Genomic DNA, 23916 nt, shown 5'->3' with positions numbered 1-23916 from the left:
CTGCCTTGTGGTTCCAGGAGTTCTGGTCCATATGCCTACCATATCACCTACTTCTTCCCACCAGTCCTATCCCAGGCTCTCCCAGGCTCTCCCATGCACTTGACTCGTTGGTAGTACTCTTCCTCCTGGATCCGGGAGCAAGCACAGCCTTTGTAGTGAAAGAAGGTAAGACTGGGAGAGTGCCTTGGACTCTCTTGCCTGTGCCTCTTCACCTCCATTAGTGCTCAAGGTGCCATCATCACCACCTTTGCCAGTTTCTGTTCAACACGTAGGGATACCTACTGTGTGCCAGACACTGTGCTGAGCCTGGGGCTACTAGGAGGAGTGAGAGGATCAGTGTCCTTGAGGAACTTGTTTTCTGGTTGGAAAGGGACATACCAAAGCAAACTGTTGCCTTGAGACAAGTGCTGGGTTGGTGTTACACAGGGTGCTGGGGAGCCCTGAGGTGTGTGATCAGTTCTGTATCAGCGGACAGCATTAATGCCTGTGGGAGCCCCAAGAACTGGGCTGGGGGAGGGGGGGGGTCAAGGAAGACATGGAGGAGGACACTGTCTAGCAGGGCCTTGAGGACAGGCAAAGGTGGAAGAGGAAGGAGCTTTGAGAATGAGAGGGGTGTGGTCAGAGATGAGGCTGAACTGGTGAGCGGGGGCAGCTCCTGCAAGGTCTCCTGTGAAGGCCAAGTTACCTGCTACACTCCAGACATCCTTCTAAGCTCTTTGCATGCCTGTCCTCACTGAATGTATGCCAAGGGATTTGGACTTTACCCTTGAGTGTTCTCTCTGCCCCCCCATACCACCTTTCCCCTTTATGGGCCTCAGGTTCCCCACCTGTAAATTAAGGGAATTGGGCCAGCAAATCTCTGAGGTCTCATCGAGCTCTGCCACTAGGACCCTCTTCTCTGTGCAAGGCAGGGAGCCAGCTGCACACAGCATGGTATACAGTGTATACTCAACAAGTATTTTCTGCGTGGATATATAAAATACCAGCCCCTCAGGGACTACACTGTTGTCAACCTCAGTCTCTTAACAAGAGATGGGCCTCAGGGAGGGTGTGGTTCAGCTTTAACTCTCCCATTTTGCAGGGAGGGAACAGGGTGTCTTGGAGCCACTGGGCATGAGAGGCAGCGAGGTGTAGTGGAGGGGCTTGCTGCGGTGGCAGAAAGGATGAACCTTAAGGGGATTAGAACTGAGGGCCGTGGGCTTCCAGCCCAGTGCTCTTTCTCTGTCTATACCATGCTGCCCCTGGTTGGAGAGATGGCAGAGTGATCGTAAAGGAGAGTCCTTGCCCAGTATGTGGGCTCCTGGGCAGGTCCCTGGACACAGGGCACTTGTGAGAACATGAAGATGGGGGGGCCTTGGGCAACCTGGAAGGCTTTCAGAAGAGGTGAACCTTGGCCTGGGCTTTGAAAAACAAAGACTTATTTAACGGGAGATGAGAGAGAGTTAGGGTTAGATGCACACAGACATGTGCTTCCATGTATGTTTACCTATATGCTCCATTACTTACACATACCCCGCCCCCCAATGGTAGATAGATATGGGTATATCAGCAGACAATTGCACAGTCATATTGATACAGAAAAGCACATGCAATTACAGTCTTATAGACAAACGTTTTTACTTATATGCACTCAAGCAGACTATTACACACTCAAATACACAAAAAGCAGGGATATTCAGCCAGCTTGAGGGAGTCACAATTATATAGGCAAATACACAAAAGCACACATCCAGACCTATGTAAACAGACTCAATTATATGGATACAGGCATGCAGTCACAGATGATGACACAGAGAGGAACCCACATGTTCAGGGTCACAGATGCACAACTACACAGCCACATTCAAGAACGCAAATACAAATGCCCAATTACATGCCCTCCTTCAAGGTCATGGAGAGGCACAGATAAAGTGGTGGGGTAGGTAGCCTGGAGCAGTGGGTATTGGACTCAGTCTGGGTTTGAGTACTGGCTCTGTAGCTTAATGCTGTTTGACTTTGGGCTAATCATTTGATTTCATGGAACCTCAATTTTCCCATCTGTAAAATGGAGATGATAAAAGTACCTACCTTACGGAATTGTTTTGTGCATGAAATTAAGTAATGCATGAAAGCAGTTATCACAGTGCCTGGCACATAGGAAGCGCTATATAAAAGGGTTCTATTGTTATTTTGAACACCATTACTACAGAAATACAGTCAGATAGATGTATTTGTACAAACAAGCAGAGACAGGAGATACACAGACACGTGACACTCACGGGGTGGTGGTTGGTGGGCCCTAGCAGCAGCAAGGCTCCAGACCCCGCCTGTCTGGAGCCTGGGCCCCTAGTTCTCTTGGTTCAACTGCAGTCCTCAGAGGCAGCCCCTGGCCTGGGAGAGCGAGCGATCCGTCGGCCCCACCTGGACAGGCCCGGCCTTTCCCAGAGCACTGGGCGGGGCGGCTCAGCAGGTCTCCCAGGTCCTCAGAGGGGTGGAGCTTACGGGATGTGCGCCAGGCCCCGCCCCCTGCCGGCCCCTCCCTCACCCCGGCCATTGGCCGCAGAGCCCGGGGGCGTGGCCGAGCTGGGGCTGGGGGCGCCTGCGGTGGCCGCCCGCGCTTCTCTCTGCCTCCCTCCTGTGGCTGCGGGCCCGGCTGCCGGGCTGGTAGGGCTGCGCTAGGGTTCCCGCGCCGGCTCCCGCGCCCACCATGGGCAACTCACACCACAAGAGGAAGGCCCCAAGCGGCCCCCGGGCCCGCAGCTTCTGGCGGTTCGGGCGGTCGGCGAAGCGGCCGGCAGGTAGGGGCTGGGGGTGGGGGCGGGGCAGGCGGGGAGGAGGGTCTTCCTGCCGCAGCCGCCGCCGCCGCTGCTGCCCCCTCCTGGGGCTTGTTGGGTGTGAGTTTGGGGGGCCGGGAATCCCCCGCACAGACCCCACCCCTCACATGCAGACAGAGACACATGTACGCACGAATACCCGCGGGCGGGCACATGTACATGTTCACAATTTACAGTCACATACACAACACCCACTCAGATGTATGGACATGCAGACACAAAATCACATACACATTCACACCCACACGATCGCTGTGGGAGGCACAGATCCTGAGATACAGGTACATATACCTATGTATACGGTTTACCCAGCCACACGAACACCACCACAGTCGCAGATTCAGACACATTCGTGTAGGTACAGTTGCCCAACGTCTTAGGCACACGTAGGTACACACAGGTTCAAAACTGCACAACCAGCCAGACCCCAAAGCACTTATACATACACACACACACATACACACGCAACGCACGCACATTTGTTCCCCAGGCTTTAGCCCGCACAGGCTGAAAGTTTGCAGGAAGGAGGGGAGACAAAGGTTGAGGGGAGAAGCAGGAAACCAGGGGCTGGAGACTCGAGCCGCCTCCATCTGGCTTGATCGGGAGTCGGACTGGTTCTCTGGGCTCCCTCCCCACCCCCATCCGCACCGCCGCTGCCTCTCTCTGTCCCCCTTCCCCCCCCCCACCCGCGGTCCCCATGGTCGCTGCCGCATCTCCCCCTTTCAGTGCAGCCACCGAGCTGGAACGCAGCCCTTCCCAGCGTGCTGCAGGATCTGTCCGCGGGTCACATTCCATCCTCCAAGTCGGGGGGAGGGGGCAGAATGGGAAGGCCTCCAACCCCAAGGCTGGGAGCCAGGATTCCTGGTTCCCCCCAGTGGGTGTGGCGGTTCAGGGTATCCCCGGGTCCCAAGAGGTGTTGGAGGAGGGACTGTCTAAAGTGCCTAGTTCCTCCGCCTGGTGAATCCAGACATGGGGTAGGGGCAGGGTGGGGATCCACCCCCCACCCCGCAAGATAAGGGGTCTCCAACAGAGTCGGGTATCTGCTGGTTTTGGGGAATGAAAAAATCCTGGAGAAGGTGGCTTGGGGGGCCTCCCTCCTGTGGTGGGAGAATCCACCCATGACTTCCCAGGATGGCCTACATTCCTAGAGGTTCTGAATTGAGCCTGATGATCTCATCCCTCCATGCAGGGGGCAATAGAAAGGGCCTAGGCTGGGATTTAGGGTGTCTGGGTTCTCAGTGTTCCTCTGGTATGGGCTCTGTGACCTTGAGCAGATTGCTTTCACTTCTCTGGACCTTCCTGGCTCCTAGAGGGAGGTCTGTCTGTGAAATTAGGGCAGCTTAGCTTCGGTGACTTCTTGGGACCCTTACAGTTCTGGCTGGCTATTTCGTCGTGAAAGAGACTGATAGAGAAGGTGGGCTTGTCCAAGGTCATTGCCTGCAGTGGTTTGAAGAATAATCATGATTATTAAGAAAAGAATTAATTAAATTCTGGTACGCTCTCTGAGGTTCCTCAGAAGCTGGGTTGATGAGAGACTCCTGGACCTTCCAGTAGTCTCCCTGTCCCAGTAATCCTGAAATCTAGGTTGTGCCCACCTGTCTCTCCTCTTGGAATCGGCACCAAGGGGCTGGGGCTGGGGCTGGTGAATCTTCATCTGCCCTCGTATGGCCACTCTAATCTGATGGTTTCCTGAGAACCAACTGTGGATCCAGACTTGTGACCATTTGTGGTGGGGGAGAGAGAGATTAAGAGGGCTGTTTACAATCTCCTGCCCGCCAACCCTTACAGAAGAGGCCTGGGGCTTCTAGCATCTCTTGTGCTCTTCCAGTTCCTGCTGCAACTCAAGGGTCAACCAGGCTTTAAAGGTGTTCCTAAAAGCCCAGAAAGCAATGTCAAGGCAACATAGAAGAAAGCGTGGGGGGCTAGGGAATATTCTAGGCTATATGTTAAAAGGCTTTTGGGTTGCGGTCAGTTTTAGAAAACTGGGGAGCTGGTATTAAAGAAGTAACTGTAGGGTTGGAATTAGTCCTGAATTGTTGATTAGACAAGAGAACCTGCCCAGGGATGCATTTCAGCTCTGGGGTATGGTCGTGAGCAAAGGCATGGGGTTGAGACTGAGTGTGGAGGCTGGAAAGCAAAGTAGTTGAGGTTTCTTCCTTGTGCCTGGGAGGAGAAAAAGTGAATGTAAACCTCAATCTCTTTGTTTTTACTTGTGCTGAGGATTCTAAGGCTTCCCTGGCTTCAGCCTCTGCTGACACAGGTCCAGGTATGGGACTGGGGCTTGAGTGCTTACTCCTTTGATTAGTCTGTGAAAGGATGGGGGAAAGAACGCAAGGCAAGCAGAGAGGGCTGGAGTCTACAGGCCAAAGGGAGCCAGTGAAAGTGTTTGAGCAATTGAGGAGCCAATGAAAGTGGTATGTTAGGAAGATGGCAGGTGCAGGCAGGACAGGTTGGGGGGTGGGGTGGTGAGAGTGGAAGCTCATAGAACGGTCTGGAGGCTGTTGCAGTAATCCAGGGGAGAGGCTGATGAAGTGAGGGCTGGGGACATGTTGAGGGCTGTGGGAGTGGAGAGGAGTGGCAGCTGCAGAGACACTGCAGAGGAGGTGGCAGAAGTGATAGGAAGGACCTGGGATTAATCAGATGTTGAGAGTATGGGCCAGAGAGTGCTGTGAAGGCTCTATGCGTGAGGCTGCTTGGCTGGGGGTGGCAGCAGAGCTAAATGCTATGCTAAACCCTTTACTTTGATTAATTCATTTGTCCTCCAACGGTCTTACAAGCTGTAAGCTATTATTCCCATTTTACAGATGAGAAAGCTGGAGCTCAGAGAAGTTAAGTCACTTGTCCAAGGCTACTCAGCAAGGAGGTTGCTGAACAGGGATTCAAACCCAAGCCTGTCAGATTCCAAAGCCTGTGCTCTTAATTATTTTAGGTGTAGATGGATATCCTCTTATGACGGAGGGGCCTGCATGTCCTCCGGGTGAAGAAAGCCTGAGGCCCTGGGGGATTTGGACTCCGTATGGTGCACAGGTGGAGGAAGCACTGTGGAGGAAGGGCAGGGGTTGAGGACTAAGCATTGAAGCCGCCAAGAGCTCAGAGAGGGAGCTGGTTGGCAGTGGGAGGGGAAACTGAGTTTCAAGGAAGGGTTGGTCCCATGTTACAAATGCCCTTGGACCATAGAGAAGGGTGAGGGTGAATAGGGAGAGGCCTCCTCACTGCTGCAAAACATTGTAACCTGCTGGGATTGTTTGGCCTTGGTTCTCAGGAATCCAACTCAACCCTCCCAGCCCCAGGCCATCTAGACACTTGGTCCTGGGAGGTACGGAGAATTGGTGAAGGATGTGAATTGGGAGCTCAAGGAGCACCCCCAGCACTCTGTCCTCTTCCTGTTCCCATGCATTATACTGTCAGGCTTACACACATGGCCCTCCTCCTGATAGGGTTTATTGTTCCCACTTTGCAGATGAGATTGAGGGAAGGGACTAAGTCATTGGTGGAGTCAGACTCCGCCCTGCCTCTGGACCTAGAGCACCAGTGGCCGCAGCTGGGAGAAGACCTGCTCCTGTTACCTCTCTTGCCCCCTTTCTTCCTGTTTCCTCTCCCTTACTGGGGTGGGGAGACTTGTGACCAACTGTATGTCTAGACTTGCTTGTGGGAGCCCTGGGCTTCCAGATAAGGGGCTGGCCCAGCCCTCTCTGGTCTGAGGGATCTGAGATAAGCTGAACCCCCTTGCTGCCCCAGGTCCTGACCCAAAGTGAGGGACCATTCCCCTCCTTCTAGCGGCAGAGTCATACATGCCAAGGGCTCCTTAGAGATCATCTCCCCAACCGTCCCACCTCACAGATGAAGAAACTGAGGCCCAGAAGATGGCAGTGCCTGATTCAGGATCATGCTTCAACTGAGGGGCAGTGAGAGCTCAGGCCTAGGACATCTGACTCCCGGGGCAATGGGATATCTGGTGTGGGCTCCGAATTCCCTTTCCTCCCAAACAGGGGGCAGTTAGGGCTGCTAGGTAGGGCTAGGTCACTGAGGAGCTGATAGGAAGCTGATGTTAAGTGTCCCTTATCAGACCTTATCTTAATAATGGTTCTCAACTCCACTTGAGATTTGAAGAGAGCTCCAGAAGTGGATGGGAGAGGAGGCCTCTAGAGGCATGGGAAGAACAGCAGCCAATGTGAGCTGGGCTCACATCCTGATTCTGCCATTATTAGCTGTGTGACCTTGGGCAAGTCACTAACCCTAGGGGAGTGCCTCTGTATGGTGAGGAGGATTTAGTGAGAGACCATGTGTGTCTCAGTCAATTGGCACTCAGTAAATGCTGGCTTATGATTGGCGAAAGTGAAAAGGCCCCCATGCCTGGATAGGCAGAGGCTCCCTCTGATGACAACACTGTGTTTACACTTGGTTGCGTGGCTTTAACTTTCCCAGGCACTCTGTGAGGTGGGTGTTAGTCCCACTTTACAGATGAGACTGCAGCCCTGAGAGGCTGATTCATTTGTCCAAAGCCTGGAATCCAGACCTTCCGACTCCCAGCCTTTTTCTCTCCTGGCTTCATGGTGGCTGCCTCTCTGGCATCTATGAAATGAGGATAATCATGCCTTGAAGGAACAAAGGAAAGGGCTTTGGAAAGTCAGGATCTCACCCTGGCCGAAAAAGATTATTATGTTACTGTCGGCAGCAGATACTGACCCGGAAACTCATTATGACATTTACTAATATTATGGTAGCTAATTCCTCCCTGTGTTACTGCCTGTTCCCCCAGGCGCCTGTAGGACGGGATCCTCCCCTTTCTGTCCCAGGCGCTCCCTACCCACCAATATTTACCGTAGAACCGGCCTGTCAGCTCTGCCCTGGCTAGGCTGGGGCTTCGCACTGAGAAGAGGAAGGAGGGAGATTCCCCTCGTGCAGAAGTGGGGTGCAGAGCTCCCCCACTTTGGGCAGTGACTGAGGCTATGGCCCCCTCCCTCCCACGCCGACCCCTTAACTTCCTGAGACTTAGGGTCACTAAGGCGTTTGCAGTGAGACCCAGGTTCTGGGCTCTGCCACTTCCTGTTTGGGTGACCTTGAGCAAGTCACTGTCCCTCCAGCCTTGTGCTCATTTGTAAGAAGGGAACTCACACCTACCTTTCATGTTTCTCATTCGCTTTCTTCGAGACAGAAGAGGAAAGTGTTTTGAGAGAACCTAAAGCACCTTCACCTGAGAGTTGTGTTCACTTCCTTTTGTCTTGCCTCTAAGAGAATAAAATCTACGCATGCTCTGGATTCTGCTCCTATGGGAAGGCCCGGGTCCCCTCTGGGCCTTGGTTTGCCCACCAGTACAAAAGTGAGGGGCTGAGACTTAGGGGCCTCCAAACACCCTGAATCCTGGCTCCAGAGCAAGGCCACCTGGGCAGCTGTGCCCTCCCACTTCATTCCTCTCCCCTGAGTCAGGCCAGCCTGGCTGCGGGGCATGCCGCAGCCCCCGCCCCTTGCTCTGGAATGGGGCAGGTTGAGGCCTCACCCCGTGGAGGATGTTGCCAAGACAGTACATACGCATGCGCACAGGTGCACGTGGCCTTGGGGGGCGGGGGCAGGGGCTCCCTTTCCTATTCCTCTCTGTTTCCAGGCTCAGGGGGGCCCCAGAGCAGCGGGTACATACATCTGCCCTCGTGTACACGCAGCCACCCAGCAAGACCCTGCATGAATCTGCGCAGTGGCGCTCGGGTGTGGGGAGGGCGTGGACTAGGGAGGCGTGGGTGTGCTTTGTGGACGTGGTGGTGAGAGCACCCGCCTGTGAGGGATGGCCCCAGTGAGGCTTTTTGGAGGTGCGGTCTGCACACTTCTGCTGGTGGTCTGTATCTCAGCTCCTTCCGGAACTTGCAGGTGTGCTTCCTGGTGTGCGTGGCCTGGAGCAAGGTGTCTTCTCAGATCCAGGAAGCCTCCTCACCTGGGCAGGTAGGGGAGGCAGAGGCTGCGTGGTGAGCCTCAGTCCCAGGCTGCACCTCTGGACTGTGCTGAGGCTGAAGGTCCTGGAACACGGACTCCAAGTGTGGCCTTAGGCAAGGTCCTTCTGCTCTCTGGGCCTTAGTTTCCTTGCGAGGTGCATGCTCTCCATCCGAGGCTCGGGTTGCTGAGCCTCTCCCCAAACAAGCTACAGGTGTGTAGACCTGCGCCTGGGGTGGCTCAGAGGGACCTCAGGCTCTGGCCAAGGCGTGGGTGGGGGTCGGGGGGATGGGTGTTGCTGGGGGAACCAGATGTTATCAAGTGTGAGAGCCTTGGATCCTGCTGGGGAATTTGCAGCTGTGACCCTGACTGCAAGCTATGGGCCTGGGACCTTGATGAGCTGATGTTTCCCCACCCCTGACTTAGCAGAGCTCAGCCCTTAGTTTCCCTGGTTGGGAGAAGCTGAGCATGTCTTTGTCCTGCATGGTTGAAGGCTCCAGTTTTGGAACCAGCCAGAGCTTGGGAAGTCACCTGGCTCTGTGAGCCTCACAGGTCAGTTACCAGGAGAGTATCTTTGAGTACCTGCTTCGAAGGACTGTTGTCAGATCTGTGAGGGTAGAGACTGCCTTCCACCAGCACCTGGCATGGTGCCTGGCACGAATTAATCACCCTACAAGTGTCGGTCTACTGCTCTTTTCTGTTTGAGTGGGACTAATAAGAGGGATGGATGGGTATGGCCTAAGAGAGAGGGAAGAGGGGAGGATGTGGTCAAGAAACCTCAAATTTTGCGGGATGGTAGGGTCATCCAAACCTTCTTCAGAGGGAGATCAGGTTTGTAGCTGGCACAGTGGGCAGAACGTGGCTTTTGGATTCAAGTGGTCTTGAGTGTGAATGCTGTCCCGCCACTTACCAGCTTTATAATGCTTGCCCTCTCTGGTGTCCATTTCCTCATCTGTAAAACGGAGATAAAAGTGCTTACTGGGCTTCCCTGGTGGCGCAATGGTTGAGAGTCCGCCTGCCAATGCAGGGGACATGGGTTCGTGCCCCGGTCCGGGAAGATCCCACATGCCGCGGAGCTGCTGAGCCCGCGAGCCATGGCCGCTGAGCCTGCGCGTCCGGAGCCTGTGCTCCGCAACGGGAGAGGCCACAACAGTGAGAGGCCCGTGTACCACAAAAAAAAAAAAAAAAAAAGAAAAAAAAAGTGCTTACTTCTTGGGAATTCCCAGGCGGTCCAGTGGTTAGGACTCGGTACTGTCGCTGCGGGGGCCTGGGTTCAACCCCTGGTTGGGGAAATAAGATTCTGCAAGCCGCACAGCACAGCCAAGAAAAAAAACGTGCCTACTTCTTAAGGGTGTTGTTTAGATTTCAGTGATCTGAGGATATATACTATCTAGCCCCACAGAATTTTGTTCTCTAGAGAGCAAAGGCTCAGGTATCTGCATGAGTGGTCCCTGAGAAGTGGCACAGCAAATGGGGAAGGACCAGTAGGAGGATCTTGCAGCATGGGAGCCATTGTGAATTCTTAGATCCCTAGAGACTCAGAGAGAGAGAGGTGCTGTGAGAGAGGGGTGTCCTCAGAGTCTGGGGGACAGCACTTTATAGTTCACAGACCTTCTCTTCCACAGTCTCAGCTACTCTTTGTTTTTTTTTTTTTTTCTGGCTGCAGCGTGAGGCATGGCATGCAGGCTCTTAGTTCCCTGACAAGGGATGGAACCCATGCCCCCCTGCAGTGGAAGCACGGAGTCTTAACCATGGGACCACCAGGGAAGTCCCTCAACTACTCTTTTTGGAGTTGCCAGGGGGAATCTCTTTTAACACCGTCAATACTCAGCTGAACCTTTAGTACTGACCTCTTGGGGTTCTTTGAATAAAATCCTGACTCTGCCAAGGCCTCTGGGGCCCAACCTGACCTGGCTCCTGCCTTTTCTCACCTGCCATTCTCTCCCTTGCTCATCATATTCCAGCCACACTGGCCTCCTCTCTGTTCTGGGAAAACCACCCCACCACACCTGCCTCAAGACACCTTTATGCTTGCTGTTGCCTCTTTCTTTTCTTCCTTTTTTTTTTTTTAATATTTATTTACTTATTTGACTGCGCCAGGTCTTAGTTGCAGCACACAGGATCTTCGTTGCTGCGTACGGGGTCTTCATCGCGGCATGCAGAATCTTTAGTTGTGGCATGCAGACTCTTAGTTGCAGCATGTGAGATCTAGTTCCATTACCAGGGATCAAACCCGGGCCCCCTGCATTGGGAGCGTGGAGTCTTAGCCACTGGACCACCAGGGAAGTCCCTGCTGTTGCCTTTTTCTAGAAGGTTCTATGCCCAGCACTTGCCCTGGTTGGCTTCTTCTTTAGGTCTCAGTTCCAATAGCCTTTCCTTGATGCCCCCTAAAGTCACCCACTTCCTGTCACATCTCCTCAGCCCTCACTATCTAAAATTATTTTGCTAGTTTACCTCATTCGTATTCATCAAATATTTATTTATTTATTTATAAAAATTTATTTATTTATTTATTTATTGGCTGTGTCAGGTCTTTGTTGCTGCGTGTGGGCTTCGTCACGGTGCATGGGCTTCTCATTGTGGTGGCTTCTCTTGTTGCGAAGCACGGGCTTTCGGCACGCGGGCTCAGTAGCTGTGGCTCGTGGGCTCTAGAGCTCAGGCTCAGTAGTTGTGGTGCATGGGCTTAGTTGCTCTGCGGCATGTGGGATCTTCCCAGACCGGGGCTCGAACCCATGTCCCCTGCATTGGCAGGCGGATTCTTAACCACTGTGCCACCAGGGAAGCCCCTCATTGAATATTTATTGAACTCATAGTATGTGCCAGACACTAGAGATATACTGGTGAACAAGATAAAAGTTTTCCAATAGCTGTAGCCCCTAGTACTAGTTTAATAAATATTTGCTGATTAAATGAATGGATACAACAATCTTATAAAGAGGAGTTCTTAGCCTTGTTTCCATGTGAGGTCATGACTTGTATGTGATGGAGCTGGATTTGAACCTGGACCTGACTTCCCTCCAAGTACCTTCCCTCCTGCCCCCCACTCTTACTGCCCTCACCTGTAACTAATTCTGTTCTCCCCCCTGCCTGGTGATCCAAGAGAGTCGCTGAGTCACAGAGTGAGACCAGTGAGAAGAATCCTGGGCTGGAGGAGGGAGAGGTCTGTGTTGAAGGCCTGCCTCTGTTTGTGTGACCTTGGCGAGTTAGTGCTTTTCTGGCTGTTGATGTTACATTACTGAAGTGGGAAGATAATCCTTTGGAACGTCTGGGGCTGGACAGACACGTGAGGGGTTGTTAGCACCAGCCACTGTGATTCCGCTCTGGGCATCTCCCCGGCTTCCCAGCACTGTGTCCTGGGCTGGCTCCTGCTCCTCCAGGGACCTCTGCCAGTGTGTCCTTGCCATCCGCCCAGGCAGTCCTGGGCTTCTGCCTGGCTGCTGCATGCTGTGAGCCCCTTCCCCAGGGAATCACCCTCAGCAGCCAGGAGGACTTGGGGGTGGGCACCATGCCAAGTCTAGTCTAGTGGCTCTTCCACCCACCATCTGGCAGCCGGCACCCTTGCCTTAGCTCTGGCTCGTGACCGTTTAGAAAAGGACTTGGAGACAGGGGTAGTGGGCTGCCCCTGGAATTGAGTATCTTTGGCCCTCCTAGTCATCCTTTGCACAAGAGCCGAGCACCCAGAGACTCCGTGCCTCAGTTTCCCTGTCGGAGTCTGGGAAGGTGCCTGCTCCTGCCCTGCACTCGAGGGGCGGGGTCGGTGGATGGGCGGGAGCAGTGGTGAAGGTGGGAGGAGGACCTGGAGAGTAGCCCCTCCCCCTCCTCTGCCTGGAGCCGGCGCTCTGCGGCTGGGCGGGCAGACTCATCCCCTCCGCGCTGGGTTATGGTGAAGGCATCGCCCGGCGTTCTGGAGAGGTCAACGTAGGGGACGGTCCGAGTGGCGTCGGCAGTCATGGTGGTGTTCCTGGGCCGCCACCTCCCGGCGCTCCTCGGGCTCTTCAAGAAGAAGGGTGAGTGGGTGTGGCTGTGGGGGAGATAAGAGATCTCCGACACCCCCATTTGCCAGACCCTTACGTAGAATGGGGGATCAAGGCCGGGGAAGGCAGTGGGGTGGGGGATGCGGGCTGGTAATGAGGCCAGACTCCCCTGTCCGCCACGGTGCCTTTGTCCAGCAGCTTTCCTACTGCCTTTGTTTGATTTCTGCTTGTGTTTCAGAGGATGGCTCTAGGTGTCTCTGACCTTGAAGCCCGCAGTCCTCGGGCAAGATTGCCTTCCTCCAGGGGTACTCACGCTTTACTGGGTACATCCCAATACCTCAGTTCCAAGAGGTAGTGCACCCCCTCCCGGGTCAACTCAGTGTGTGTGTGTGAGGATGGGATGTGGGGAGCAGAGTAGAAAGGAAAGTAGTGCCCCTGGAAGTTGGGGAGCAGATCAGGAAAATCGTGTTTAGAGGCCTGGGGGTGAAGTTTTGAGGGGAGGGGCCTATCCCCTCCTCCTCCTAGGAACTGGGCTTTCAGGCCTGGATTAAGATGTGGGGGCCAGAGGGCCCCCAGTTTGAGTGTGATTCAGGAGTCTCCTCGGGAAACCTGGAGTTTAGTCTTGGCTCTGACTCCGATTTGCTGGGTGACCTTAGGCAAGACCTTTCCTCTTTGAGCCTCTTTGTGGACTTGTAAAATCAGGAGGTCGGGGAGAGGAGGGTCACCGAGAGACCTCCTAGCTCTGACCTTGTGGGATTCCTGAGGATTCCCTGGGCGGGAGCTTGGCTGTTGAAGAGTGCGCTGAGGAAGGCGGAATGGGCAGTTCAGGTGTCTGAATTGAAGATCCTGATCTTGGGGCGTGGCCCTTTAAAGGGCTTGTTTTGTTCCTGTCCCTCCACAAGGTGCTGCCAAGGTCACATGACCCTGCCAGAGCTTTTGCTTATGTTGTGGGTTCCGTTTAAAGGGGGGCTGGGGCTGCAAAGTGCTGACACAGCCCCTATTCCCAGGATTAGATGCCCAGCTCCTCCATGGGCAGGGCCTGTAACAATATCCTTTGTAATGGACCCCAGGCTCCTCTGCACCAGGGCCCTGGGCCTCCAGGAGAGGGGGATACCTGGGACTGTTCCCCAAAGAGAGGCTGGAGCTGCCTCAGGGGGAGTGGAGTGGCTGGGGTCCCTCTTCTCCCCTCCCCAGCCTATCCTTCCACGAAGGGACAGCTGCGTGGGTGATTAGGGGACCCAAGTGGCCATATCCTTGGCTTAGCCCACACCCCAGGACTTCCTGGGAATCTGGTTATGACCTTTGCTAGTGCCCACCCCCTTCCTAGTGTCCCATGTGTCTTTTTCTTGGGGTGTACAAAGAGGTGGTTTGTCTTCCTGTAAAGTGGAGCTCAGGATCTGGAGACAAGAGAAATGTATTTGCTATGGGCTGTGTGTACACTGGAGTGTCTTGCATGGGGCCCTGAGTGACAGTTGTGTGTATATTTGGGTACTGTTTGTGTATATACAGACTGGGGACTGTGGGTGTCATGTGTGTATGTGGTGGCTGGGTGTGCTCTTGGTTTTACTTGGATGCTATGTGCTCGTATACATACTGAATGAAGCCTGTGGGTGTTGTGTGCATATATGGTGGGCATGTGTGCCTTGGATATGGTGCCCTATATGGGGCCCTTTGTGTGGTGTGGGTGCTCAGGTATATGTACACTTGGATTATAGCTTGTGTATGTACTTGGGGGCTGTGTATATTGAGTGTATACCCCAGGACTGTGGGTTGTGAGTACAGACTGGGGGAAGTAGGCACTGCATGTATGTGCAGGTGCCCTGTGCACTCTGGGGACTGTGGGCGCCCTTGTTGCAGTGCCTGTGCCTTCCCAGGGCCCAGATACCTTTGGGCCTCACTTTCCTTCCTCCTCCATTCCCCGCAGGCTCTGCCAAGGCTGAGGGTGACAAACGACTAAGTGTGGGGCCAGGCCAGGGGCTAGGGTCTGCAGTGGATGAGCACCAGGACAATGTCTTCTTCCCCAGTGGGCGACCGCCTCACCTGGAAGAGCTGCACACGCAGGCCCAGGAGGGGCTCCGTTCCCTCCAGCACCAAGGTAACCTCCTCCTCTTCTCTCCAGCGCTACTTTCAGCTCCCAAAGTCAGGGGCCTAGCTCAACATACCTTTCTGATGCCTTTCAGAAAAACAGAAACTGAACAAGGGTACCTGGGACCATGGAGACACACAGAGCATCCAGGTGAGCCCTGCCCCCAGCTCAGTCTTGATGTATTCCTCTCTCCCTGCTTGACCTCTGACAAGTATGTCTTTGAACCCTTCTGGATCTGTTTCCTTTCTGTATCATGAAAGGCTAGACGAGATGCCCCCGAGGGCTGGTCCAGGGTAGCTCTAGCTGATGCCTGCTCAGTACTAGGTGATGCTGGGGCAGGTCGGTGGGGGGTGAATCTGAGTCAGAAGTTACAAAGGGGAGCCTGAGGAGGCAAAGGTAAGCCCCACTCACGCCTCTGGGCTGATCCTTCTTCCCCCAATAGTCCTCCCGGACCGGACCAGATGACGATAGCATCTCCTTCTGCAGCCAGACCACGTCCTACACAGCTGAGAGCTCCACGGCAGAGGATGCTCTCTCCGTCCGCTCTGAGATGATCCAGCGCAAAGGTATCCACTCACCAGCCAGGATTGTTGGGCAGGAGAGGGGGTGGTGGGCACCCAGCACCTGCAGCTTTCCCTTTTCCTCCTAATCTAGTGTTTCCCAAGACTGTGATTCAGTGGATTCAGTAAACATAGTACCCTGTGTCCTCTTGGAGGTTCATAATGAGCATTAACTGAAAAGCAGGACAGTGAAGAGTTGAGAAACCTGGTTTTGAGCCTAGTGTTGCTATTTACAGCTGTGTGATCTTGGACCAACCCTTTACCTCTCTGTTTGATGTTCTAGAAAAATGAGGATAAGAATACGTACCTTATTGGAATGAATGCCAAGTGTTTAGCATGCTAACACATTTAATAAGTGTTCGCTAAATGGAAATCATCATTATTGACCTAGTAAAGCCTTCCAGAAGGCTTGCAGAAAAGTGTCTAGCTTTGTTTGTTGCCCATGCCTACTTGACTGTGGAAGTCTTTTCTCAGAGTTCTTATTAATATTCTATAAAAGGTGTGCTCTGCAGAATGTGCCCCAGACCTGCTCTAACAGTTTCTCTCCCTGGACTCTGCCCACAGGCTCCACCTTCCGACCGCATGACTCATTTCCCAAATCATCTGGAAAGTCAGGGCGTCGGCGGCGGGAGCGGCGGAGCACGGTGCTGGGACTTCCACAGCACGTGCAGAAGGAACTCGGTGAGCGCCTGATGAGGAGGCTGTGGGCGGGCAGCCCTGGCCGCCCCCTCTGCTGACCATCCCACACCCTCCTTGTCCATTCCAGGCCTGCGGAATGAACGTGAGGCACCAGGTACTCCTCGGCCTCCCGGTCCACGGGACGTTGTACGCATCCCCACGGTGGATGGCCATCCGGCAGGCCCGGCCTCAGGGCCAGGGGCCAGGGTGTCCCTGCAGGCGCTGGAGGCAGAGGCTGAAGCCGGTGCCCAGGCAGAGGCCATGCTGCAGCGCCACATCGACCGCATCTACCGGGATGACACGCTCGTTGGCCGGTCCACGGGGGCCCGGCCCTTGCCGCTGACCCGGCCCATGTCCCTAGCAGTGCCCGGACTGACCGGAGGGGCAGGGCCTCCAGAACCCCTGAGCCCGGCCATGTCCATCTCGCCCCAGGCCACCTACTTGTCGAAGCTGATCCCGCACGCCGTGCTGCCGCCCACAGTGGACGTGGTGGCCTTGGGCCGCTGCAGCCTGCGCACGCTGAGCCGCTGCAGCCTGCTCTCATCCAGCCCGGCCTCCATCCGCTCGCTGGGCCACTTTTCCTCGGTCTCCAGCCCGCGGCCCCGCAGCCGCCACCCTTCCTCCTCCAGTGACACCTGGAGCCACTCTCAGTCCTCTGAGACCATTGTGTCTGACGGCTCTACCCTCTCCTCTAAGGGTGGCTCAGAGGGCCGGCCAGAGAGCTCTGTGGCCAACAGTAACGTGGCGCCCCCTCCCCTGGGGGGCAGCGGGAGGGGCTCTCCCAGCGGGGGCAGCACTGCCGAGGCCTCGGACACTGTTAGCATTCGGAGCGGTGGCCAGTTGTCCAGCCGGAGTGTGTCCCTACGGAAGCTGAAGCGGCCCCCGCCACCTCCCCGCCGGACCCATTCGCTCCATCAGCGCAGCTCAGCAGCACATGATGGGCCCCTGGGGCTGCCTCCCAAGCCCGAGCGGAAGCAGCAGCAACAGCTGCCCCGGCCGCCCACCACTGGCGGCGGGTCAGAAGGGATGGGGGCAGCACCCTGTCCATCCAGCTCAGCAGGCAGCTGGGTGCCTGGCTTGTCTCCAGGTGGCTCCCGGCGTCCCCCACGCTCCCCAGAACGGACACTCTCACCCTCCAGTGGATACTCGAGCCAAAGTGGTACCCCTACCCTCCCTCCCAAGGGTCTAACAGGGGCCCCTGCTTCCCCAGGCAAGGCCCAACCCCCTAAACCAGAGCGTGTCACTTCACTTCGATCTCCCGGGGCCTCAGTCTCCTCCTCCCTCACGTCTCTATGTTCCTCCTCCTCTGATCCGGCGCCCTCAGACCGCTCTGGTCCGCACGTGTCGACCGCCCTGGGTGACAGGTTTGTCATACCTCCTCACCCCAAGGTGCCTGCCCCCTTCTCCCCACCTCCCTCTAAGCCCAAGAGCCCAAACCAAGCTGCCCCTGCTCCAGCTGCCCCTGCTGTGGTCCCTGGGCCCATCTCTACCACTGCTGCCAGCCCTGAGACCCCACCTACTCCCCAGACATCCCTAACCCCGCCTCAGGCAGCTCCCGGTGCCTCCAAAGACCAGTCGCCCCCACCATCCCCACCCCCATCTTATCACCCGCCCCCGCCACCCACTAAGAAGCCAGAGGTGGTTGAGGAGGCCCTGTCTGCCCCAGAGACTGCTGAGGAGGCCCTCCAAGATCCCACCTGGCCCCCACCCCCGCCTCCTGCACCGGAGGAGCAGGACCTGTCCATGGCTGACTTCCCTCCACCCGAGGAGGCCTTTTTCTCTGTGGCCGGCCCTGAGCCTGCAGACCCTTCACAGCCCCCGGAGCCCTCCTTAGCTACTGTCTCTTTCCAGAGCCAGCCCTGTGGTACCCCAGATCTTCCTCCAGCTCTGCCAGCCCCATCTGTTGCTGGTTCTGTCCCAGGGCTTCAGGCCAAGGTCCCTCGGAGGGAACCAGGGGGCTGCAGCAAGGGTGGCGGCCTTCCCAGGGAGGATGCTGGTGCACCCCTGGTCACACCCTCACTCCTGCAGATGGTTCGGCTGCGCTCTGTAGGCACTGCCACAGTGGCTCCGACTCCAGCGTCAGGGCCGTCGGCCCCCCAGAAGCCACTGCGAAGGGCCCTGTCAGGGCGGGCCAGCCCAGCGCCTGCCTCTTCAGGGCTCCACGCTGCTGTTCGGCTCAAGGCCTCCAATCTGGCTGCCAGCGTGGGCCCTGTGAGTGACCAGCCCAATGGACCACCTGAGGCAGAGCCGCGGTCCCCTGCCTCTACGGCCAGCTTCATCTTCTCCAAGGGCACCAAGAAGCTGCAGCTGGAGCGGCCCGTGTCCCCTGAGACCCAGGCTGACCTCCAGCGGAACCTGATAGCTGAACTTCGGAGCGTCTCAGAGCAACGGCCACCCCAGGCCCCAAAGAAGCCACCTAAGGCCCCCCCGCCTGTGGCCCGCAAGCCTTCTGGGGGAGTTGCCCCCCCCACCTCCCCCAGCTTTCCTCCGGCTGAGCCCCTTCCTGCTCCTCCCACCAACGGGCTCCCCCATGCCGAGGACAGGACTAAGGAGGAGCTGGCAGAGAATGGAGGTGTGCTGCAGCGGGTGGGTCCAGAGGAGAAGCTGGGCCTGCCTGGCACAGGTACGGTGGGCAGGGAGGGGTGGGGTGTGGGTCCCATCACTGGTAATGGCAAACAGGTATCAGAAGTCCTGCCATTAGGGATTTGCTCTTGGATTCTGGTCTCGGGGTGCCTGGGAAGGGTGACCTGTCACCTCTGATGAGCTGCACTGAAGGAGCATGGATGGTGGGGCTTTGGAGTCAGACCTACTGAAATTTGAATTCCAACTTTGCCATTTTATCTACCCATCCTAGCCTCGGGTTCCTCACTGTAAAGTGTGAGGCAACGATACATTATAGTGGCAGAGGGAACGTTTGTAAAATGTCCAGCCCAGTGCTGCTGTCGTGGTCAGTAAAGTGAGGGGGTGAGGATGTGCCCTGGGCTCTCAGTGGTCAGAACCAAGCTAGGGGGTCCCTTGCTGAGTATCCCTTCTTTTCTCTCCACAGACCCACAGAAAGAGCTGGTCTGACCACCAGGCACCTTGCTGGCACTGCTGACCCATCCCAGGAATACAATCTCAGGGACCTGAGCGGCTCCAAGGATGAGAGGATACGGCAGACACTTAACCTAATAGGGAGGACGCCTGCAGCCTTAACCTCCACGGCCTTCAATATTTACACAAGCCTGGTGTGGCTCCTGTCCTCCAAGTCATCCGGCTCTCATGCCTTTTCCTGAATGGATTCACCTCTGGCAGCTGCCGCTTCAGTCGTGGCCTTAGCCTCATCTTGAAGGAGGTAGCTGGTGGGAGTGGGTGTTTGTGCCCCCTGCTGGCCTCAAGGCCACAGAATTGGGAACAGAACACCTCACTTGAGGTTTTTTTTTTTTTCCTTTTTTTTTAAATGTCCAAATCATGCACATGCTGTAGTCCAGAATCAAAGCACTTTTGAAAAGTGGCTGCATGTCCATCCTCCAGGGCCCGCGAAGCCACATTCCAGGGGCCTGTTTACATGGCAGCAGCATCAGTCCCCAGTAGCCAGCCCATGGCTGGGACTAATCTGTCCCCCTCCTCCGATCCAGTTTGCAACTTTTCTTAGTTCTTGGAGGTAGGCAAGTCGTTGTATTCCCACAGGCTTCTCCAGGCTGGAGGCAGGAGTGGGGCTGTGGAATTCCAAAGCACAAAAGGTGCAGTGGGGGTTAGCCCTCCTGTGCCTCAACTTACCACCAACCAGCCTCCTACCTTCTGGTTCTGCCAGGTGCTCCATGCAGGGGACAGGAAGTGGGAGACTGCCAGGGCCCAAATGGGTGGGGGAGAAAGAACCAGAGGGGAGGTCCACAGGCTCTCTCTGTCCTGAGAGAGTGGGAGAACAGAGTAGAGAGTCACGTCATGGGGCACTTGGCCCTGTTTTACTTGATCAGGTTGGGGTGGGTGGGCACGACTCTTCAGAGGCCGGAGCCGCAGGCCATGGCAAAGCTGGGTTCCTGTCAGCTCGACAGGAAGTACTGAGGACATGGATGGAGGGGTGGGTCTGGCAGGGAAGAGCCTATTTGGGCAGTGGGCCCAGACCCGGCCCTATGGATTATATCCTCTGACCTTTACTCTGCTCTGAGCATGTCCTTTCTGCAGCTGCCTTTCAGCACAGGTGGTTCCACTGGGGAGAGCTGACGCTGAGTGACAGGATGGGAAGCCAAAGAGGTGCATTCTATGACAGACTCTTCCCTAGTCAATGAGGGGGAACTTAGCGCTCCTAGCGGCGGGCTGGGTGGTTCCCCCCTAGACATCAGCCTCTGCTACTGATCTCTCCTCCAGGAATTTTGCTGACCTTCCCACTTTCAACCTGTGCCACCTATCTCGGTAAGCTGGTTTCCTCACTGGCCCCGGTGGCTCCACGGGGGTGGCCCTAGTGCCTCCTTCCACTGCAGCATGGCTGTCACCAGGTCACCCCTTCTGTCTTGATCCTCTTTCCTCAACGGTGACTCAGGCTTGAGCCGGGCAAGGGACCTTGCTTTTAGCTGCTTCTCCTCCACCCAGGAGAGAGGTTGACCCCCTCCCAGAAAAAGAGCTGGGAACACAGGGGATGTGGTCTGAGATCCCAGGTTCCTATGGCCCTCTCTCACTATTCTCTTCTCTCTGTAGCTATAAACCAATGTTCTTCCCTGCCCTTTGGGTAATGGAGAGCTGCTGCTGGGTATGTGTTGTGCCTGCCCAGTGAGTTGGGGAAAGAGGACAGTCAGTAAGCCCTCCTCTGCTCAGAGCTCCTGATTCAACCCCCCGGGAACTGGGAACCAGAAACCAGGACCAGGCCAAAGCTTCCATGACACCAGGCCCTGGCAGCAGCCTCGGAGCTGCTGGAGGTAGGAGGGAGCCCACCTTCTGTGTTTCTTTCCCTCCCCTTCCTATGTTACTGGAGCCCCTTGTCTTTAGTTAAGACTCCTCTGAGCTTGTTTTCCCACTGGGTGGAACAGAGTAGAAAGGAGAAGGGAGGACCTCCAAGAGGCAAATCCTTTTGTCCTCTTGGGTAAATGAGCTTGCCCTAGTGCACATGGAGACCAAAAGCCTCTGATTTTTAATTTCCATAAAAATGTTAGAGAAGTGTGAGTGTGTGTGTGTGTGTGTGTGTATACACATATATATATATGTATATACACACACATATATATATATATTTCTTTAAGTTTCTGAGTCTTTGATATGTCTATACAAACAATCTATTCCCTCTGCTCTGAAGCTGGAGTGATACACATGGAAAAAGCTCTGTGTGGGTTTCATTCGAAGATGTTAATTAATTAAATGATTAAAACTTGGCTGTGGCTGCTGCTTCTTAATGGGGTGGGTCAAGGTCGTGGTCTGGGCCCACATTTAGAAGGGACAATGTTCTGGACCCTAAAATGAGCCTCTTCTTTTTAACACTGCTAAAGGGGAAGTCAAGGTGTCTGCCATCCAGCCTAGTCCACCCCCGCTCCCATTACAGGGTCAAAAGTCCAAGATACAAACAGCCCGAGGCTGGGTGAGGGGCCCAGAAGCTGCTACACACTGTGTTCTCCTTTCCTGAGATGGTGCAGCTCACAGACAGGTCCTGTCCAGACACCCTTGTTCAGACATTTTATTTGAATTTATGACAATGATGCTTAGTGGTCCTGATTGAGATGCCTTATGGAGAAGCACCGCACCCTCCCTGAAGAAAGAACCAGGCTGTGCCGTCTAATAACACGCAGCTGGTTTAGGGAGTGTCCCCCCCAGCAGGATCAAAGGGCAATCCAGGAGTCCTGGGGCAGGCTCTGCCCCCAGCGACAAGCCTCAGGGTTGGCAAGCATTCGGGAAAGGTGCCAACCACTTGGTAGACCACTAGGTTCTCTGTTTTCCCTTCCCTTCCCTTTTCAAACCCACAGTTTCCTGTTGGGGAGAGGCTGTAATTAGCCCAGTTCAGGCACCAGATCCCAGCCAGAGGCATAGCTGCTGGGATAACGCTAAGAAAACTGGAAACCAATATTTTTCCAGTTACAAGGATTATGGCATAAACTTTTTCTGAGTTAACATCATATTGAAACCAGATTTGTCAGGTCAGCTGCCAAGGGAAGAAGGTAGGGCTGCACTCCCTGCATTGCCCCGTGCTCATCACTACCCGGGAGGTCAGCCTTTCCCTGCAGCCAGACAGGATGATCCTGGATCCTGGGGAGGCTGAGCTGCACCTCACCAAGTCTTGTACCTCACAGAGTCCCAAACTTCCTGCTTCAGTGTCCTGGGAGATGGGTAAGCAGATGATGGATGGAGCAAATTAAGGAGACAGCAGATGACTCAGGATGATGAGAGAAGGAAGGAAGACGCCAGGTTGGCTAGCTGATGTTCCCCCCTTTCAGTGATTTACAGGAGATGTACCCTAGCTTGGTCATGAAGTTGGTTTGCTTCCACTGTGCGATGCACTCCTCAGAAATTTTGAAGTCAGCCTGGACAAGAAAAACAACAACAAAAGTGATAATAGTGATGGTGGCAAGACTACAAGAAAACAAAGACTCTTATACTACTAGTAGTGTAAATTGACTTAACTTCTCTAAGAGGGCAGTTTGCGAAAAGCTTTCATTTCAAGGTATTTCTATCTTTTGCCTAAGGTAAGTCCATTTTAGGGATTTAGTTGTAGAAAATAATCATGAATAAATACAAAGAACTAGGTACCAGGACATCCATCGTAGTATTCTAAGAGTGAAAAACTGAAAACCACCTCAATGTCTAATAAGGTTTGGGGTTAATTATGATCATTATGATATAATACTGTATATATGTATGTATATGTGTGTGCGTGTGTGTGTGTGTGTATGGTTCTCCCCCGCCCCTCAGTATTTAAGAAGATGGGGAAATCTTTGAGGCCTAAAGTTAAATTAAAAAAAAAAAAAAAAGAAGAAGAGGGACTTCCCTGGTGGTCCGGTGGTAAAGAATCTGCATTCCAGTGCAGGGGATGCAGGTTCGATCTCTGGTCAGGGAACTAAGATCCCACATGCTGCGGGGCAACTAAGCCTGCGCGCCACAACTACTGAGTTCACGTGCCTCAACTAGAGCCCGCGTACCGCAAACCATAGAGCCCACGTGCTCTGGAGCCCGTGCCACAACTAGAGAAGAGAAAACCCGCAGGCCACAACTAGAGAGAAGCCCGCACTGCAGCAAAGAGCAACAAGCAGATCCCACATGCCGCAAGGAAGACCCGACACAGCCAAATAAATAAATATTTTTTTAAAAAAGAAAAATAAACATGGTATGACTCAAACTATAAATATATTATCACTATGCATAGAGAAATTCCAGAAGGAAATAATCACTAATGACATTTTTCAGCATCTCTAGGTAGCAGGACTATGGATGTTTTATTTTCATTTTCCCCTACATTTTAGCCACTTCTACAATGAAAATTTATTTTATAGCTAGAAAAAAAAGTGGATTCAAAAAACTGGCCTGGAAAACTAGGAAAGGAGGGAGGGGACAAAGCCATTTGCCACTTGCAGGAGGATGGAGAGGTAGAAACCACTCTAAACACCCTCCAGAAATACTGTCTAGTTGAGGAAACAAGGAACTAACTAGGAAAAGTCACACGTGTAGTGTTAGTTCCACGAGGAGAGTGAATCTCTGCTGCTTTACTCAATGATGTAGCCCAAGCACCTAGAACAGTGCCGGACACATACATTAGGGTGCTGAATGAATGAATGAATTCTGGGCAGGCCATGTGAGTCAATGCCCCTGAAGCAAAGAGAATGAGTGCTCTCAGATCAAGGTGGGCAGGAGGGATCCCGGGAGGGCTCTGATCCTGGCTCCATCATTTCTGGTGACCCTGTGTGGCCTTGGCAGGTATCCTGCCAGATAAA

General features: G+C 54.4%; 2 protein-coding genes across 5 annotated transcripts in view; one reads left to right on the top strand and one right to left on the bottom strand.

Moving 5' to 3' along the window:
- The window catches only part of NHSL3 (NHS like 3), a gene marked incomplete at its 5' end in the record, with an annotated part of 28515 nt that extends 7152 nt beyond the window's left edge, over window positions 1–21363 (top strand). Inside the window, 6 exons of the mRNA XM_082662077.1 lie at window positions 14631–14801; window positions 14887–14942; window positions 15235–15358; window positions 15917–16033; window positions 16119–18653; window positions 19077–21363. Of these exons, the coding sequence (XP_082518203.1) occupies window positions 14631–14801; window positions 14887–14942; window positions 15235–15358; window positions 15917–16033; window positions 16119–18653; window positions 19077–19099 (3026 nt within the window). The 3' untranslated portion in view covers window positions 19100–21363. The remainder of the gene's footprint in view (window positions 1–14630; window positions 14802–14886; window positions 14943–15234; window positions 15359–15916; window positions 16034–16118; window positions 18654–19076) is intronic.
- A 298-nt stretch (window positions 21364–21661) lies between these two features.
- YARS1 (tyrosyl-tRNA synthetase 1) overlaps window positions 21662–23916 on the bottom strand; it is a 30659-nt gene continuing 28404 nt past the window's right edge. For 3 of the 4 annotated variants that reach the window (XM_082676917.1, XM_082676919.1, XM_082676920.1), the window contains one exon: window positions 21662–22512. In XM_082676917.1, the coding sequence (XP_082533043.1) occupies window positions 22402–22512 (111 nt within the window). In that variant the 3' untranslated portion in view covers window positions 21662–22401. The remainder of the gene's footprint in view (window positions 22513–23916) is intronic. The other variant, XM_082676918.1, reaches the window with a different exon arrangement.

The sequence above is a fragment of the Grampus griseus genome (assembly GCF_964374135.1).
Source record: "Grampus griseus genome assembly, chromosome: 1".
NCBI lineage: Eukaryota > Metazoa > Chordata > Mammalia > Artiodactyla > Delphinidae > Grampus > Grampus griseus.
The sequence above is the reverse complement of the archived record's forward strand: the minus strand, read 5'-3'. Positions and strand labels throughout refer to the sequence as shown.